This window comes from Corvus cornix, chromosome 3 (assembly GCF_000738735.6).
Source record: "Corvus cornix cornix isolate S_Up_H32 chromosome 3, ASM73873v5, whole genome shotgun sequence".
Lineage (NCBI taxonomy): Eukaryota > Metazoa > Chordata > Aves > Passeriformes > Corvidae > Corvus > Corvus cornix.
The window spans coordinates 114,194,861-114,214,171 of record NC_047056.1 but is presented as its reverse complement, the minus strand read 5'-3'; the positions used below and the strand labels follow the sequence as shown (position 1 = coordinate 114,214,171).

At 67.4% G+C, this 19,311-nt stretch overlaps 1 protein-coding gene across 4 annotated transcripts; it reads right to left on the bottom strand.

Annotated features, from left to right (window-relative positions):
- Positions 1-2,667: 2,667 nt before the first annotated feature.
- Positions 2,668-15,707, bottom strand: DPYSL5 (dihydropyrimidinase like 5). 4 transcript variants are annotated; one of them, XM_039569944.1, is made up of 13 exons: positions 15,601-15,707; positions 10,821-11,085; positions 9,726-9,884; positions 8,921-9,100; positions 8,770-8,838; positions 8,560-8,604; positions 8,347-8,422; positions 7,710-7,866; positions 6,987-7,128; positions 6,600-6,742; positions 6,310-6,517; positions 5,039-5,207; positions 2,668-4,192 (listed from the first exon to the last, which is right to left on the bottom strand). In XM_039569944.1, exons 2-13 carry the CDS (start codon positions 11,079-11,081, stop codon positions 4,107-4,109), a joined length of 1,695 nt encoding a protein of 564 aa, XP_039425878.1. In that variant the 5' UTR covers positions 11,082-11,085; positions 15,601-15,707; the 3' UTR covers positions 2,668-4,106. The 4 variants fall into 4 exon arrangements, with proteins under 4 accessions (XP_039425878.1, XP_039425879.1, XP_039425877.1 ...); XM_039569945.1 differs by lacking the exon at positions 15,601-15,707 and adding an exon at positions 15,472-15,518; XM_039569943.1 differs by lacking the exon at positions 15,601-15,707 and adding an exon at positions 15,192-15,396.
- Between the last annotated feature and the right edge of the window lie 3,604 nt (positions 15,708-19,311).

Sequence of the window (19,311 nt, the reverse complement as noted above, 5' to 3'; positions counted from 1 at the left end):
CCGTACCGGCTCCAGCCCCAGCACCCTTCCCTGCTTCCCGGTGGCAGTGCCCGTCCCGGCCCGCGGCGAGGCAAACCGGCCGTTCACGCACTGGGAGCTGGCGGCTCCCGACGGCGATGCTCGGGGAGCGGAGTGAGTTCCCGACCGCCCAAATCCCCCCGCCCCGCTCGGCTCCCGCTAACCTAAATAACTCGGTACAGCGGCGGGAGCATGTGCAGAGCGGAGCCCTCCCCCCTGCTCCTGAAATATTAATGCCGCGGGATGAGCCGAGCTGGGAGAGCCGGGGTGGGTGGGGGACGCACTCGCATCCCCGGGCGGGACAGCGTGCCTGTGCCATGCCGCCGGGCAGGGGCTGTCCCCAGAGTGTCCCCACACGCGTGATGGGAGGTACCGTAAGGGCTCACGCCATCCCCAGGACCCCGGTCACCCTGCGGGGTGTCAGAGGCCGCGTCTTGAGTGCCCGACCGCGGCAGAGGGAGCCTCTCGGGAAGATCCCCGGCAGGAGATTCGACTGGATATCCTGGGAATGGCGGGGAGCACAGAGAAGGGTCCCGGCCCCATCCCGACACGCATGCGTCAGTGACACCGTCACCTTACCGGTGACACCACTGTTACCGGTGACACCGCCGCCGCCGTGCCGCCATGAGTGCGAGGACCGAGAGCGCGTTACGCTCGGTGTGTCACGGTGACAGCCACCTGCCGCCCTGGACCGCCACGGCAGCACCTCGGGAGCATCACCCACAGCGGCACCCACGGGACGGGACCGGCGGCACCGGCAGTGCCCGAGCGGCGGCGGCCCGGGTCCCGCAGGGAGCCCCGAGACCGGAGGTCTCCGGCTGATGCCCAGGCCCCGACGATGGCCGGTACCGGCGGCGATGCCCGGGCCGGTACTGCGCGGTGCCGGTGCCGAGACTACAGCTCCCGGCGTGACGTACCGGTGCCGCGCCGTGCCTGCGCCGTTCCGTACCGGGACCGCACCGTGCCATGCCCGCCGTCCCGCGGGAGCCGCAGCCGGGACGCAGAAGCGGTCGCCGCTGAGTCAGGCCGGGCCCCGCCGCCACCGGCCCCGCGGGACCGCTCGGCCTCACCGTTCAGCCCAGACCCGTTCGCGGCCCGGCTCCAACCGCTCCATCCCCGGCGTTACCGGACGAACCGGCCCCCCTCTCACCTCCGGACGGTCCACCTACGGAGGCCACCCGGCCCTCCGGCCTCGCTTCTGCAGACCCGTTCCCGGCCCGGCCCTGCCACTCCATCCCCGAAGGCCCCGCGGCCCCCCCGGCCGGTCCTGCCGGGCGGTGGCGGCCGGTGCGGGGATGCGGGTGATGTCGGCAGCGCTGCCCGCTCCCTTCCCGGCCTCCCGAGCGGTCCCACCGCACTCACCGCTCGGCCGCGGCCGCCGCCGCTGCACTCCCCCCGCTCCGCTGCTCCGGGACCGGGACCGGGACCGGGCCGGAACCGCACGGACCGAGCGCGCCTGCGCTGCCCCCCCCGCGGGCGGTGCCAACCGCCCCGCCCCGCCCCTGCTGCCATGGCAACGGGCCTGACCACGCCCCCGGGCGGTAAAACGGGGACGGCCACGCCCCCTCCGGGCACGGCAACGGCGCTGGACACGCCCCTCGCTGCTGCTATGGCAACGCGCCTGGCCACGCCCCCTCCGCCATGACACAGGCATGACCGAGCCCCTCTGTCGCCACGGCAACGGGCCCGACCAGCGCTCCCTGGTGGCGGGCGGCGGCTTCTGCACCCCCGGGACCTCTCGGGAACCCCCCAGCCACCCCCGGGACAACCCCCAGACCCCTCGGGGAACCCCCAGCCACCCCCGGGACAACCCCCAGACCCCTCGGGGAACCCCCAACCACCCCGGGACAACCCTCAGACCCCTTGGAGACCCTCCCGGGACCGTTCCATGACCCTTCAAGACTCTTCCTGGGACGCCCACCCAGAGCCCCCCAAGACCCCTCTAGGAACCCCCGAGCCTCCCCCCGAGATCTCTCTGGAATGTCTCCAGACCCCCTTCGGGATTCTTCAAAGCTTCCCTCGGGACCTCCTTGGAGCCCCAAAGCACTCCCGGGACCACTACAGGGTCCCCTCTGGGACGTCCCCAGGACCCTCCCGAGATCCCCTCGGGACCCTCGAGTACCACTGTGAGCTCTCTCTCAGAGGCCCCGAGCCCCAAATTATCCTGGGACATGTGGGACCCCCCTGTAACGTGGGGACACGCAGAGCCCTTGTGATACCCCTAAGAGACCCCAGAGCCTGTCCAAGACCCCCATGACCCTCTATGCCCCTTGCATCCACCCTGCACCCTGTCTGTTTGTGCATCTGAGCAGCGGATGTCCACATGGTGACAGGGCCAGCTCTGTGTCCCCCCTTATCTTGCCATGTCCCCACGCGTGTCCCACTTGTGTCCCCATGTACCCACACATGTCCTCCCCGTGTCTCCATGTCCCCATGTATCTCCTCTGTGTCCCTAGGTCTCCCTCCATGTCCCTATGTCCCCACATGTCCCCCCTGTGTCCCCATGTCAGGGCTCTTTCTGCTCCCAGCACCCTCCTGGGACCTGCTTGCCCCCAAATGCTGAGGCCATGGGGTCCCTAATCCTGACCCCCATCCCGAACCCCCATCCCAGACCCTCTGTGACCCCCAGACCCCCAAACAGGTGCAGGCTGGGCGCTGTGAACGGTCTTTAATGAGCAAACAACGGACGGCATGTTCCTAAATTGGCCGTGCGGGACCACCCAGGGGGGACACGGGACCCCCCGCCAGGTGCCCACCGGCCCCCAAACACCTACAGGGACCTACAGGGGGGAGGGCACAGGGGGCACAGGGGACACGGCGGGGGGCGAGGAAGGGTTGGGACACCCCCCAATAGCACCAGGGGGAGAGGGACTCCTCGGGGGGCCACACACACACGGACCCCCATTGGCAGCAGGAGCAGTGCTGGGGACCCTGGCAGGTGAGGAGGGACCTGGTAGGGCCTGACACAAGTGTCAGAGGGATGGGACACTGGGACACACGTGTGCGGGAGTGCTGACACCTGTCCAGGGGTTCACCTGTGCACACCTGTGTGCAAACGTCCCGCTGGGCCCGTGCAGGTGTGACACAGGTGTGACACAGGTGTGACACAGGTGTGTGCTATGGACACCGCACTGGGCCCATGCTGGTGTGGCACAGGTGTGACACAGGTGTGACACAGGTGTGTGCTATGGACACCGCACTGGGCACATGCTGGTGTGACACACACGTGTGTGACACCACTCACTGCGGGGCTGGGGAAGCTCACGGTGGGGAGGAAGGGGGGTTGCGGGGATGGGGAGGTGCAGGGATAGGGATGGGGGCTCAGGGATAGAGTGGGGCTTTGAGGGGGGACAGAAATGAGGGTGCAGATGGGGGTCAGGGATGGAGATCAGGTAAGGCATGGGAGAGAAGAGATGGGAATGGGGGGCTGGGGTGGAGGGGTCAGGAATGGAGATGGGGCTTCAGGGATGGAGAGGGGGGAGTGCTGATGGAGAAGGCGGTCAGGGATGGGGGATGGAGGTGCAGGGATGGAGAGGGGGGAGTGCTGATGGAGAAGGGGGTCAGGGATGGAGATGGAGGTGCAGGGATGGAGATGGGAACAACAGCAATGGAGATGGGGCTCAGGGATGGTGACTGGGTTCAGGGAGAGGGGGACAGCAATAGGGAGGGGGGTCAGGAATGGGGAGATGGCGATGGAGGGGGGCAGGAGTGGGGATCAGGGATGGTGGTGTGGGTTATGGATGGGGTACAGGGATGGGGGCAGGCTGGGGCAGAAAGGGGGGGTCCCTGTGTCTCCCCTACGCTAGTGACACAAACCACTTCAGAGTATTTCCACGTGATGCACAAACAAGTCAAAAATTCACTGATCCAAATCCAACGTGCAAACAGAAAAGGGCCGGGGGGGGCACCCACTGCCCCCGGCCCTCCGCGGCCCCCGGCCCCCGCGCACGGCCCCACCGGCGGCATGGCCCCACCGGCGGGACGGGGGCCGGGCAGGGCCCCCGCGGCGAGGGGAGCCCCGCCAGAGCTGGGGTCCGGGGGCGCTGGGGGCGGCGCCTGGTCCTCAGTTGGGGGACAGGTCCCCGGCTCTACCAGATGCCGCTCGACCGGCCCCCGGGGGGAGCGAGAATCCGGGCCGAGGCTCGTTTTGGAACGTGGTCATCGATCTGAGAACCTGCCGGACACACGGACGGTCGGCCGGTGTCAGGGTGGGGGTAGCAGGGCACAGCCCCGTGACCCCCCCTGGCACCCCAGCACCGCTGGCACTGCTGGGACTGCGGGGGCTCTGCGTCCCCCCAGTCCCACCGCGTCTGTGCTGCACGTGGGGGAGCACTGACCAGCACCTCTTGCAGCCCTGGCCTTGTGCCAGCACTGCCGTCCGGGATCCCCAAGTCCCCACGTCCTGCCTCCGGGGGTCAGAGCGGCCCCGGTCCCACCAGAGCACCGAGCAGGGGCTGGCCGGCACGGAGCGCCACCGGCCCCGGCACAGCGCGGCGAGGGGGCTGCCCGAGAGCAGCACGCCGCTCCATCCTTCCCCGCACAGACCCCCGGTCCCCCCCTGACTGGCACAGACCCCCAGCCCGCCCCAGAACCCCAGCCAGCGCAGCCACACGACGGACGGTGCACGGAGGGAGGGGCGAGGGCTGGGGGGCTGCAAATCCGAGGACGGGGGCAACTCCCTGCTCTGCCACGGCCCCCTGCCCAGGAGAAGGAGGGCTGCACCTTAAGGGGGGGGGGATGTGGGGGTGATTGGGATACTTTGGGATGGCAGTGGGAACTCCCTGCAGGGGGGATGGGGACAGCCTGGAGAAGGGGACGACAGGACAGCCCTAGGGGAGGGATGCCAGGACACCCTGGGGTGGCAGTGGGAGCACCTTGGGAGGTGGCGGGGGGAATGGGGACACCCTGGGGGGGGCCAAGTGCCTGGCTGGTGCCAGAAGCCACCAGATGCAGGGCTCCGGCGAGCCCCGCGGGGGCCGAGGCCGGAGCGCCAGGCCCCTCAGTGCGGCCCCGCTCTTACCGGACAGGCTGAAGCTGGACTCGTGGAGGTCCCTCATGCCCCCGTGTCGTGTGGCCGGCCGGGTGGGCGTATCGGCCAGGGGCGTCCCCGTCTCTTTTTTCCCGGCATGCACAACCACGGCCACGTCCCCCAGGTACGGGGTGCGATCCACACCCCGCAGCTTCAAACTCTGCCGGGAGCGAGAGAGAGAGCGGAGAGAGCATCAGCACCCGCCGGGCGGGGGCTGCGGCCGGGGCGGCGGCGGGCCCGCAGTGCCGGCGGGGTGCGGGACGCCAGGGCCCTACAGCGGGGTGCGGATCGGCCGGGCGGGGGGAGGGAAGGGGCCGGGACATGCTGGGGCTGGGGAGGGGGCTGCGGCTGGGGAGGGGCTGCGGCTGGGGAGGGGGCACTCGGCGAGATGCTGGGCGGGCTGTGGGGTGCCCAGTGCGAAGCAGTGCCAGGGCGGGAGATGGGCGGGGGGCGTGGGTGGCCCTGGCAGAGCAGCCCCTCGCCCCGTCCCCCTGGCGAGGCCAAGCCAAGACAAACAAAGCCAAGCAAAGCCAAGCAAAGCCAAATCAAACCAAGCCCATGCGATGCCCTGTGCCACCCCCCAGCCACACAGAGCTCCCGACAAGCGCCTCAGTGCTGGCCATCATCTTCCTGTGACGGGGCCCTGGCCGCTCCCTTCCCTTGCACCATCAGCACCACGCCGATGCCCCAGCCTATCCCCTAGAGCCACAGCATGGGGACATGGGTGGGACCTTGGTGACAGGGACTGCCAGAGCTCCTGGGTACCCTGCTGGGCAGCCCCGGCCACACGTGTCCCTGTCCCAGTGCATCGGGGGCCACTGTGAACTGTGGGGCTGCCTTAGGAGACCCAGCAAACTGCAGAGCCTGAACGGGGGCCATGGGGAGCCGTGATCCTCAGCACATGCCTTGAAATGGCCACGGGCCACACACGTGTTGGGACAACTGTCCTCTTGCACTGCCAGTGTGCTGGCAAGGACCCAGGGGAGGGTTCTCTGTCACACACTGACCCCAGGGACCCCTGTCCCCTGCACAAGGCACACTGTGCTCTTGTCACATGCTGCAGCACGGCGTGGCATTGGCCTGGCACAGACCGTCCTCTGGCGCTGCTGGGACCACCACAGCCACTGCCCCCTTGTCCCCTCCAGCAGTCAGCATAGCGCAGCCCCTGTCCCACACGGCTCCAGCATGGTGACGGCACCACTCCGGCACAGCCACGGCACTGCTCTGGCACGGCCACGGCACAGCCACCATTGCCCCCGTACCTTCTCCCGCTGCACCAGCTTCTTGTAGGCGATGTCCGGGAAGGAGCGGAGTGGGCAGAACTTGCCGGTGCCCTCGGCGCACATGAAGACGCCGTTCTCATAGACCACGCGCCCACGGCTGATGGTGACCAGGGGCACCCCGTGGCACCGCATGTTCTCGTACAGGTTGATGTCCCCGCCCTGCACCTGGGTGCTGGCAGAGATGGTCCTGGGCAGGGGGACGGGGTGGTGAACGAGTGCTGGGGGCACAGGGAGCCCTTCTCCAGCCCCCTGCCATGGGGTGCACCTACTTGGTGGCCTCAGGGTCCCAGACCACAACGTCAGCGTCAGCCCCGGGGATGATCCGGCCTTTGCGGGGGTACAGGTTGTGGATCTTGGCAGCGTTGGAGCTGGTCACGGCCACAAAGCGGTTCTCATCCATCTTACCCCCCACCTGCCGCCGGAGTGGGGGTGAGGATGTGCTGGGCTGTGTCGCTCCCTGTCACACCCAAGTCCCCCAGAAATCCCAGGTGTGCTGTGGGGGCCAGGATCCTTGCCAGGACCCACTGGCGTGCTTTGGGGAGCACCTTGCCCACTGCCCTCATGCCAGGGGGCGAACACCCGATGGGATGTCCCACTCCCACAAGGCCCCTGTGAACCCCCAGCACCACCCCGTGCCGAGGCCAGCAGTGCCATACCACGCCACGCTCCCAGATGATGTTCATGCGGTCCTGCACCCCGCTGACGCCATGGGGGATCTTGGTGAAGTCCTCCTTGCCCATGGCCTTCTGCTTGGTGCTGAAAGGCCGGTGGTCCGAGGCCACGATGTTCAGTGTGTCACTGCGGGGGACAGAGCAGGGTAGGGGACAGCACTGCCAGGGCTGCTTGGGGTGCCCAGGGAGCCCAGACCCAGGGAATGGGGTACCCCCACCATGGGGTGTCTGGGGAGCTCAGTGCCCGGGAAATGGGGCACCTACACCATGGGATGCCTGGAGTTCTTGGCACCCAGGGAGCAAGACGTCCAGGGAATGGGGCATCCAGGAAACGGGGCACGCACACCAGGGGGTGCCTGGAGAACAGGGTGCCCAGGGAATGGAGCACCCATGCAGGGAGTGGCTGAGTGGGGCTCAGTGAGTCCTTGGGAAGTGCAGCACCCACAGAGCGTGTCCCCAGGGGTGTACAGTGTCTGGGCAGTGAGGCACAGAGAGCCTGATGCCCATGGTGTGGGGTGCCCAAAGGATGAGGTGCCTCAAGGCCAAGGGAGCAGAGTGCTGGGGCAATGGCACAGCTGGACAGCCTGGCACCCAGCCTGGGACACCTGGGTATGCCGGACATCAGGATGCCCAGATAGCACTGGCGAGCGCGGCTGTCAGGGACGGGGTGCCTGTGGGGCAGGGAGAGGTGCCCGGGGCAGGTCTCACTTGGCGAGCAGGCTCATGAGGTAGGCGGAGGTGTTGGTGTCAAGGCGCAGCGGCGGCACGGTGACGTAGGCGGCGGCGTGGAACCAGTCCTGGTGGTAGTAGTGCAGCCCGGTGAGTGTGGCGTGCGCCGTGGTCGTCTCTGCGTACACCACCTTCCCTGCCAGGCGGAGGCACACGCGTGTGCAACGGGTGGGTGTGCGACGGCAGGTGTGCAAGGGGCACATGTGTGTGCTCTGTCGTGTCAGCATCCCCATGTTCCTAGCAGGGCATGAGCCCTCTGTCCCATGTGTGCCCCGTGTGTGTCCCGTGTGTGTCCCGTGTGTGTCCCCTGTGTGCTCACGTGTGTGTCCCGCGTGTATGAGCAGCGCTGGGGGCCCAGGTGTGCCCCCCTGTGCCAGGGCACGGCCCCACAGGCACACCCGTGTTCCTGTGCTGTGTGTCTGTCCCTGCCTGTGTCTATGGGTGCCCGGTGTCTCTCTGCATGCCCACAGCTCCACAATCCCTGTCCGTATCCCTCCAAGCCCAAAACCTCCCTGGTGCCCATGTGTGTCCTGTGTCAATGGGTGTTTCTGTGCCACACAGGTGCCCCTTGCCCCCATGTGTGTTGGGGAGGGGGGTCCCCACCCATGTCCCCTACCTTGCATCTTGGCAGCGGCGATGACATCCCCTGCGGACATGCTGGAGACGTTCACCAGGTACACAGGGCAGTGGGTCTGCGTAGAGGGGGTCAGTGGTGCTGTCTCCATGGCACCCCAGCTCCCCGGGGATCTCTGCACCCCTGCTGAGGCACAGGGACCCCCACGGGACCGGGACGCCCACCCCCAGCCGGGTGATGCGCAGGAACACTCACCCGGTTGGCGATGGTGATGACGCGGTGCGTGGCCTCAGCTTCCAGCTGTAGAGAGAGCCGGCGGTGACACACGTGACACACAATGGTGGCACCAATGGGCGGGTGGGTGACACAAGGATGGGTGGTGGCAGCCATATGGATGTCCTGGACCATCCCAGCCACATCCCATGCCACTGCTGCAGTGGCATGGTGACACCTGCCATCACCTACCTCTTCAGGCCGGCTGATCTCGATGCCCTCCGGCCCCGTAATGCCCAGATCCAGAGCTTCCTTGGCTCCCTGGGGAATTTGGGGGGGTTAGGGCGGAGGTTCTGCTGCCCCCAGCTGGGTGTCCATTGCACCCCCGTGCCCCTGCCCTCACCTCGGCCACCAGCTCTCCGTTCTCAGCATGGACGCGGGCGATGGCACCAATGTCGCGGCACGCGCGCAGGACCTGGTAGAGCTCGCTGTCCCGCAGCATGTACAGGTCCTTGTAGGTCATGAACATCTGGAAGGAGTTCACCCCCTTCTCCCGCACCAGCGTCTCCATCTCTGCCTTCACCTGCACCGGGACAGGGGGTCAGAGTGGGACCTCACTCCACGAGGGGCCCCTGCTGTGGGGCAGGGACTGACACCCCCCTGGGGACACGGGACGTGGATTTGTGGGTGACGTGGGGAGTGACAGATGTTGGGGGGGAGCAGAAGGGATTTTCTTGCCCCCGGGGGACACCCACACCATTCCTCTGCCCCTGCTCTGCTGGAAGGGGGGTCAGGGCTGGGGTGTCTCTGCAGCACAGCCGGGAGCCAGGTCTGATCCCACTCCAGCAGCTTTGAGGGGATTGCAGGGGCTGAGTGTGCTGCGGGATGGGGTCTGGTCACCAATCCTGCCTGCCACCCCCATGGGGGTCATGCTGTGGGTTGGGGTCCCCCCAGGCTGGGACCACCAGCCCTGGGCACCCTGCTCCCCTCCACGAAGCAGCAGCAGCACTTTCCCTGCCCCAGTGAGGGGTTCAGCCACACGGGGACCCCTTGCCCCGGGGCACCCCTGAGCCACTGCCCCGCTGAGCCCGGCTCAGGGCAGCTCAAAAGGCATCCTGGGGGCTCAGCCCACCCCCCAAGCAGCTAATGGGATCAGCGGGGCTGGGAATTAGCCCCAGCAGCTGCTCCCGGAGCCGTGCCAGACTCACCTTGGGCGCCCACCAGGTGATGCCCATGTGCAAGGCGTAGTCGCAGCACACCTTGGGGTCGGCCAGGCTGCGGCACTTCTCGTAGGCGTCCAGCAGCGACGTCTCCTTGTCGGGCAGGACGTGGCCAATGATCATCGTCGTGCCCCCCACCAGCGCTGCCTGCGGGGCACAGGGACCGCGGCCGTGAGCCACGTTTGGGCATGGCATTGCCCACGGATGGGTGGGGGTCCTGGGTGCAGGCAGGGACCCCTGCAGCCCCCTGGCCCCATCGATGGCTGCCCATTTGCAGCAGCACATTTGGGTGCATCACACATCTGGAGAGCCCCATCCTGCCACCACCAGGGCACCCACTGCCCCCTCAGCCCCAACCACTGGATTTGGGGTGCTGAGGGACCCAGCAGCCCCCCTGGCACAGAGCCCCATGTAGGATGGGGCCGCGGGGAGCCCCCCCGCCGTGTCAGCGTGGGCGGTAGTGCAGGCGCTGTGGCACTGCCAGTGTCCCCGGCTCACCCGGCCCCACTAATCCCCAAAGCTCCTTTGCCCATCGGCCCTCTCGGGAGGCGCCGGTGTGGTGCCACGAGGCGGGTGACAGTGACAGGGAGCCGGCCTGGCACAGGGCGCCCGTGGTCATTGCACCGGCCCCTTCCCTTCAGCACACTGCCGAGCCCCCTGCCCAGGCACAGCGGGCACCCTGGGGACAGGCACGGCCAGCGCTGGCCTGGCACAATGGCTGCTCTGTGTGGGCGCTGGGGACAGTGGGACAAGCTGCAGGGACAATCCTGTGCTGGCCCCTTGACACTCCCAGGCAGCAACACTCAGTACACAGTGCCACCGGCACAGGGAGGGCAGAGGGTCCCCGGGCTGGCACAGGGTGCCACGGCCCCAGCGTGGGAGGAGGGTTCTCACAGCGAGGGGACGTGATGGATGGGGACATGGGGACAGGCGGTGCCATGCCACAATGCTCCCGTGGAGCTGCTGCTGCTGCTGAGATGCCCACGGTGCTGGGGTGGGGAGCTGCCTGCACCAATCTGCACCCCCAGGGAGCCCCCAAAGCAGGGAGCAGACTCCACACGGGGGCTCAGGCCACAGGGGTACCTTGGTGCCATGGTAGAAGTCATCGACACAGGTGGCGTTCATGAAGGTCTGGTGGAAGTGGGTGCTGGTGTCGATGCCGCCCGGGATGACGAGCTTGCCAGTGGCATCGATGACCTTGGCACCGCCGGGGATCATCAGCTCGCGCCCCACTTGCTGGATGATGCCGTTCTCAATGTAGACGTCGGCCTCGAGGGTGCAGTCGTCGTTCACCACCTTCCCCCCCTTGATGAGGATCCGCATGGTGGCCGCGTTGGCCATCATGGTGCTGCAGGGCAGAGGCAGCACCGGGGTGACCACTAGGAGCCCCCCAGGGCTGGGGGTCACTCTGCTGCCCACCCTCACCAGAGGTGCCCTGGTGTGGGCAGGGCTCAGCCCCGCAGCTGCGCATCCTCCACGGGCCATGTCAATGGATAATCCCGGGAAATCCGTGGAGAGGAGGGGCCCTGGCACAGAGCTGGGGGCTGCCTCCCTGCCAAGAACCCTGTTCCAGTGACTCCAGGCTGCACCCAGGCCGGTGCCACCCCCCCTGCAGACCCAGCACCTGGAGCAGGGCTGCCAGACCCCAGCCCTGCCACCCTCCAATGCCATTGCCACATGTGCCATGGGGACACTGCTGGGTGTCCCCACAAAGTGACAGCAACCACATCCAGGGCAGGCTGCCTGCCTTGTCCCTGTGAGCGACCAGGACTGGAATGGACAGCACCAGGGCTGGCATCACTCCCTGGGGTCTCTGCCCACAGCCCCACGCCAGAGACCCCCGCACTGCCTCAGCGCTGCCTGAGCCCCCGGCAGCGAGGGGCATCCCCAGACACGATCAATAAGTCATTTGGTGAAGGTCAAACACCATCGACCCATCAGAGCAGGGACAGCACGTGCCGGCTGTGCCCACCCGGGGGGCATGAGGTGGGCTGGGACCCCACCAGAACCCCCAAACCAGACCCCTCACTGCAGAGACCCACAAAGAGACCCCTGCCTCACTGTCCCCACTGCAGGGACCACCAGGGGCCCCTCCACCAGATAAAGCCCAAGGCTCCCCCATGGGCAGTGCGGGACTGTCCGGCATCGCTGACATGATGCTGGCACCGACCAGCTCTGTGGGAACGGCCCCCGCTGCCCACCCAACCCCGGGTGCCCAGACCCTTGGACAGGTCCACTGTGGCCAGAACTGAGCCATGGGCAAAGGCTGCTGCTGGTGGGGGCAGGGACCTTGCAGCAGGGGTGGCTGGTGCTGCCACAGCCCCACTGTGGCTCCAGGTGGGTGCTGAGACAGGGACAGTGCTCTGAAGGGACCGTCCCGAGCTGTGCCAGGGATTTCCAACACCTGCTGGGCAGCAAATGGCTTCTCAGGCACCAGAGCTGGCAGGAGCCGTGCTGGCCGTGAGGCTGGGCCAGGCTTTGCCGGCAGCTGGGCATTCCCAGAGCCACAGGCCAGTGCAGCTGCCGGGGCTGGGGGCAAGTGGCTGTTCCCACCATGGGACCACCACTGCACTGGGGGGGACAGCAGCCCTTCCTGGGCCGGCTCCTGCCCCTGGGCTGCACAGGGGCTGCCGTGGGTGATCCTGGTGCCAGCTGGCACCTTGTCCCGATGCCCTCACCTCAGCACAGAGCAGCAGGAGCAGCTGCTGGGGTCCTGCAGGCGGCCCCCCTCGGGAATGTCACTGGCACGCACAGCTGTGTCACTGCTGAGAAAGCCCCCAAGGGACCACGGCGGGGTGGCAGTGACCTCGTGCAGCATGTCAGGCCACTGTGGCACGCTGGGCACTGGCACCCAGTGGTCCAGCACCCACACCTGCCCCTGCTGCCCCCCAGCTCTGCCTCGGGCACATGGGGAAGCTGCTGCCCCATGTGAGGGCTGTGCTACACTGTAAGGGATGAGGGGGATGACAGCAACAAGGGGGTCAGCCACAGCCAAGCACTCTCTGAGTCCTCACGCCAGTTGGGGCCCGCCCTGACTGACATCAGGGGCAAGACATGAGGGCAGAGATCCACCTCGGTGGAGTGAGACCAGAGGGGACGAGCTGGTGCCCACAGTGCCACCGTAGTGCACGCTGCCCCTATGAGCCCCTGGGACCCCAGAGCAGGGCTGGGCCAGGCAGGAGATGCAGGAGGGGGTGCAGGGGGGAGGTGGCACAGTACAGATAGGGTGGGGGGGAGGCGGCACGTCGCATCCCGAGATGAAAGCGGGCTGTGGTGACGGATGGATCTGGAGCATGGAACACGCGACTGCCAGCGGTGCCGCAGCTTCCAGCACCGTGACACCCCTGACACGGGGGAAACGGGGCAGAGGGGGCCACCGTGGGTGGACAGGAGGTGGGGTAAGCATGGCAGAGGGGGTGCAAGGCTGGCGAGGGGACAGGGCACTCCTGGGGGCACAGGCGTGGGCTGGCCACCGTGCACAGAGAAGAGTTGGCAGCTCCACATGCTGCCTGTGGCCTTGGCCACCACAGAGCCACCCACGCTGCTGCCACCACGCTGCCCTCATGCCGCGGTTCCAGGCACCTTTCCCACCCCCTCCCCAGGGAGCAGTCAGTGGCCCCCTGCACTGACCTCCCCGCACCACCAGCCCCGTGCCCAGCACTGGATGCCCACAGTGGCCTGTCTGGCACACCAGTGCCCCCAATTCACCCTCACTGCCCCCAGATCACACCCAGTGCTCCCAGTCAGTCCCCCCAGCTCACAGCAGTGACCCCAGCTCAATCCCAGCGCTCACACCAGTGCTCCCGCCTTACACCAGTGCCCCCCAAGCTCAGACTGAGCATCCCCAGGGGCTCTGCCCCTCTATCCCCCAGCCCGGGCCACAATGGCAGCATGGCACCAGCCCTGGTGGCACCGGAGCCCTTGCCCGCGCTCCAGCCAGCCGCTGCAGCGTGGTGGCACAGCCAGCATCAGCCGGCGGTGGCCGTCCTGGCGCGGTGGCCGGAGGCTTCTGCCAGACAACAGGCTCCGGAGCAGGGCAGAAACGCAGCGTCAGCGCCGGGGGGGCCACCAGCAGGCACCCCGGGGACCCCCGCCCACCCCGCGCCGCAGCCCCCCGGCTCGGCCACCTCGGCAGGCGGTGGCCGCGGCGCCGCTTCCCGGCACACAAAGCGGCGCGACCATTCGGGGGGCTCGCAGCCCCCCCAGCCCCGCCGGCTGCCGCGGCGGCCCCCGGCCGCGAGGACAGCTGTGACCCCGGCAGGACAAAGGGACCCCAGCCCCGGCGGGGGCTGCCAGAGGCACCTGTTGGGGTCGGGGCGGCTGTCGGGCCCGGCCTTTGTGCCGAGGCTGCCGCATTGTGCGGCGCGGCGAGGCCGGGGGCCCCTCACCGCCCCCCGCTTTTGTCTGCGCCGGCGAGACCCCGGCACCCACCCTGCCCGCGCCCACCCTGCACCCACCCCGCCGGCGGGGACTCCCCTTTGTCAGGCTGGGCTTGGTGACCGTCACTCCGGTGACACCGACCCGCGACCACTGCCTGTCCCTGGCCAGAGGCGGCGGCTGGGTGGGCATCGCTCTCCGCCCGAGAGATGCCCCGGCGGGGGGTCACAGCACCAGGGCCCCCAGCCCTGCCCCTGCCCTGGCTCCGGTACGGGCATGGGCAGGCTGGTGTCGGTGTCCTGCTGCCGGGGTCCCACCGACCGCCCCCCCGGCCAGGACGGGATGCGGTGCCACCGAGCCACCGCCCCGGGAAGGACCAGGAGACCCGCGATCGGCGGCTGAAGGGTGCTCCATCAGAGCTGCTACCGCCAAACCCGAGATGCTGCGGGCGGGCGGCCGCTCCTTGTCCCCCGCGGGCACCTTGGCCCGGCCCGGCCCAGCCCGGGCACGGAAACGGGCACGGCGCGGCCACGCCCGAGCGGGCGCGGGGCGCTGCGGAGGGTCCCGGCACAGGCTGCGGGGACGCGGCGGGTCTCATCCCGCTCCCAGCTCCCCGTCACCCCCCGGCGCTGACCCCCAGGTCATTGCGGCAGGAGGCCGGAGCGGCGGTCACCGAAACAGGGGTGCTGCGAGACGGGGGGGCCCGGCCGAGGGTCCCCGCGGGAGAGCCGGGCCGTCCCCCGGTGCGGGGCGCTGGGCTGGGCGCAGCCCCGGTCTGGGCCAGGCCCGGGCGAGGCGCGGGGGCGGTGCCGCTGCGGTGGGTCCCGGAGCGCGATGCGGAGAGTGCGGGGGGTCCCCGTGCCGGGTCCCGAGGCGCGGGGTTCCCGGTCCCGCCGGCCCGGGGCGGCTCGGCAGACAAAGCCCGGGGCCGCCCAGCACAAAGGATGCTCCGAGCCGGGGCGGGGCCGCCCGGGAGAGCCGGCGGAACAATGGGCCGGGCCCGGCGGGACCCCTGCCGCCCCTCGCCCCCCGCGCCCCCACCGCCCCGGGGTCCCCGCTCCGCCGCGCCCCGCGCACCTGCTGCTCCGCTTCCGATCGCGACAGGGCGCCGACGAGGGAGCTGGGCCCGTTCGGGGAGGAGCAGCCGTCCCCGGCATTACACGCTGCCGAGGCGAACCCCTCGCGCTGTCGCGACACGATCGCCCTGTCGCGACAGGTGTGTCGCCATAGGTGGGCGGCGGCCACACACAGCTTTTCTGCCCGGCGATACCCCACGAAGCGCCCCGGGCGGGGATGGCGGGGCACTCCCTTCCATCCTCGCCTCTCGATTCGCTCGCGCCCGTCGAGACACACGCACCTGTCGCGATTGTCCAACCCGTCGCGATAACGAGCCAGGTCCGCCGGTGCGGGAAAAGAAAAGCCAAGCCCAGCCCAGCCCAGCCCAGCCCCCTCGGCCCCGCCCGGCCCCGCCCGGCCCCGCCGGTACCTCCCGCTCCCGGTGCCGCTCCCGGTGCCGCTCCCGGTGCCGCTCCGGCCGCGATCGCCTCTCACCCGAACCTGCGCCGCGGGGGCGGGGCCGAGCCCCGCCTGGACCAATCGGCGCCAGCTCCGGCCGCCGGGGGCGGGGCCAAGCCCCCAGCAGGGTGGGCTGCGCGCGGCCTGACTGACAGGCGGAGGGGCGGGGCCAGAGCCCGGGCCCCGCCCCCCGCCACCTGCGCGCGCCGTTGCCGTGGTGACGGAGCGCGCGCGGAGACCCCGGTGACCCCTGGACGCCCCGGGAATGCCCCTTGACACCCCCGGGAACCCCCCGGGAACCCCCGGGAACCCCCCGGGAATCCCCCCGGGAACCCCCCCGGCCCTCGCCCACAGCCCCTCACCCCCCTGCTCCTGCCCACAGCACCCCCCCTGCCCCGCCTGGCCGCCCCCCAGCTCCCTCTCCCATGGCACCCAGTGGTCCCTCATGGCTCCCCCGCCACCTCCAGGGCATCCCATCGCTCCCCCGTGGCCACCCACGACATCGCCATCAGCCCCTCCCAGCACAGCCCGGTAGCTACAAGCAGTGCCCGGTACGGTCCGGTACGTGCCCAGTAAAGTCCAGCAGCACCCAGTAACACCCCGTAGTGACCAGAAATACCCAGTGGTGCCCAGTACAGCCCAGCACGGCCCAGTAGTAGCCAGTACGTTCCAGTAACACCTGGCAGTGTCCAGCACAGCCCAGTATATCCCATCAGCAGCCAGCCCAATGTTCCCTGGACTGTCCTGGCAGCCTCCAGGAGTTCCTGGCACAACCCTGGCACATCTCAATGGCCTCAGGCTCCTGATGTGTGGTGACAGGACACGACGGTGCTGTCCCCACTCCATCCCCTGTGAGCAGCCTGGTGGACTGGTGGCATTGGACACCCGGAGTGATGGATGTGGCCCTTGGCCTGTGGTGCTGGAGCCGGTGCAGCAGTGGGGACGTAGGGCTGGGTCATGGAGCTGGGGGGTCCTCCTGCTTCATCCATCCCCATCCTAACCTCCACTTCCTCCCATTCCTGTTGTGCCACCCTCTCCTCACGCACTGCCCAACTCTGCCGGGTCCTGTCCACTGAGCACCTTGGTGTCTCCTGGGCTTTGCTGTCGCCCCTGTATTAGAGGCACCAGGGGTGCATATTCAGCCTTTCTCTGCCAGGACCCCCAGGTCCTTCCCACAGAGCTACCCCAGCCCATGTCACTGCCAGGGGCTCTTCCTTCCCCAGGGCAGCGTGTGGCATTTGTCCCTTCATCTCCCCACTGGTACCTTCTCCAGCTGGGCTTGGTCCTGCTGCAGCAATGCTGCCCTTGGGCACAGGGACAGGTCTGCACACACTTGGTCATCACAGTCACAGATTTGGGTGGGAAAGGACCTCAAAGCCCATCCAGTGCCACCCCTGCCACGGGCAGGGACACCTCCCGCTGTCCCAGGCTGCTCCAAGCCCCAATGTCCAGCCTGGCCTTGGGCACTGCCAGGGATCCAGGGGCAGCCCCAGCTGCTCTGGGCACCCTGGGCCAGGGCCTGCCCACCCTCCCAGCCAGCAATTCCTTTCCAATATCCCATCCAGCCCTGCCCTCTGGCAGTGGAAGCCATTCCCTGTGTCCTGTCCCTCCAGCCCTTGTCCCCAGTCCCTCTCCAGCTCTCCTGGAGCCCCTTTAGTCCCTGCAAGGGGCTCTGAGCTCTCCCTGGATCCTTCTCTTCTCCAGGTGAGCACCCCCAACTCTCCCAGCCTGGCTCCATGGCAGAGGGGCTCCAGCCCTGGAGCAGCTCTGGGGCCTCCTCCGGACCCTCTGCAGCAGCTCCACATCCTTCTCATCCTCGGCCCTGTTCAGATCCAGTTAGTGAGAGATGCCTGAATTAAGTTGCAAGTAAGACCATAAGCCAAAGTCAACAGTATTGATTTTACTTAACAATAAATATGAGGCAGAGAGACAGAAAGAAATAGAAAAGTGGAGAGGGAGAGAGAGACAGTCCCACCTGTGGATCCAGCAGTGTCCCTCTGCTCCTTCCTCACCCCGGGCTCCTCAGTGGTGGGGTGAGGGGCCTGGTTCGTAGTTCTGCACAGAAAGGGGGCTGGGTGGCAAATCCACAAAGCCCTCCCCCAACTATCAAATCTTTTCACTATTTATATGTTTTAGCAAACACAGGAATTAGTGGTCATTGGCTACAAGTTATACAGTTCTCTTATTAATTAGTAGTCTACCTTCCATTGGTTAAGTATGTCCTTTGCTTCTTATGCTAATTTGTCCCACTCTCAGTCTTTCTCTTCTTTTGGGTTGGTGGCTTTTTGGGTCTCTGGGCCATGAGTCAGTGGGTGCAATCTGCCCCTGCTGGAGTTACCCCTTCCCCTGCTGGAGCTGATTCAGAGCAGTTCCCGAGTTGGTTTTATCAGTTTCTTCCTTACCTCGGGGTTTCTGCCGAATGTCCTCGTGGCTGATGAGTTCTTCATCCTTTGTGTCCACTCTCAGTGGCACATCCTTCTTGCCAAGCTTTGTTAGCCTCCCCCTAGGTGTAAGATCATTGAATTTATCTTCCTAACACCTGGACAGCAGTACCAGCTCATGCAGTCCCAGTTCCAGGTATCCACAAGGCACATCTGGGAGGCTTCGGTGGCCATTGGTGGTCATAGCTGCCTTCTGTCCATAACTTGGGGTGGTGTTTGACTGTGATATGTGCATGAGCAGCTGCTTCTCTCCACACACTGCCACAGTGGGGAAAATTTGTCCAGATGCGCTAAACCAGGATGTGCCAACCAGATCTTGCCTCTTCCAGGCTGGAATTATCACCTTGCTGTCATAAATGCCTCCCTTCTGTGGCCCTAACGGTGTTGGAGACAGACACTTGTGCTCCTTAACTATGATCAGGCCCCAGGGCTGGGGCAGCTCTGCAGGTGGGGTCTCACCTAAGTGGGGCAGAGGGGCACAATCCCCCCTTTCCTGCTGCCCCTGCTGGGGGATCAGCCCAGGACCGGGCAGTTTCTGGGCTGGGTTGTGTCCAGCCTCTCACCCACCAAGTCCTTCTCCCAGGGCTGCTCTTGAATCCATTCATGTCCCAGCCTGGATTGATCCCGGGGGTTGTCCCAACCCAGGTGCAGCACCAGCACTCGGCCTTTTTGTCCTTTGTGAGGTTACCAGGGCCCCCAACAGCCTGGGGACCCTGGCCCGGTGCCTTTTGGCACCTGCTCACACCATCCCCCGGCGGAGTGCAGGTCCCCAGGCTGTCACAGCCACTGCTTGCCCACCTTGTGTCCACTCACCAACCCAATGTGCCCTGGACCATGCTCCAGACCCCACGGCCTCGGGGGCTGGCAGTGAGACTGGGGGAGGCCCCAGGAGCCTCACTGTGCACCTGGCACTGCCCGGCTGGAGGGGAAACTGAGGGAGGAGCTGCGCAGGGCAGCTTCCTGACCCACAGCTCACGGGACAGAAATGGGGGGTTCCCGCTGTTGGGGGATCTGCACCCTCCACCCCGGGGCTGCATGAGCCAAGGCCCCCAGGGCCCAAGGGAGCTGAGCTCAACCTGCAGCCCCCACACCTGGGACTGGCACCCCCTGGGACCCCATTACCCATTGGGAACCCAATCACCTCAGGGCTGGGACCCCACCGCACTGGGACCCCATTGCTCCCCAGGACTCCACGAGCTCCTGAATTCCAGCACCTGCCAGGGCCCCACCATCGCCTGGAT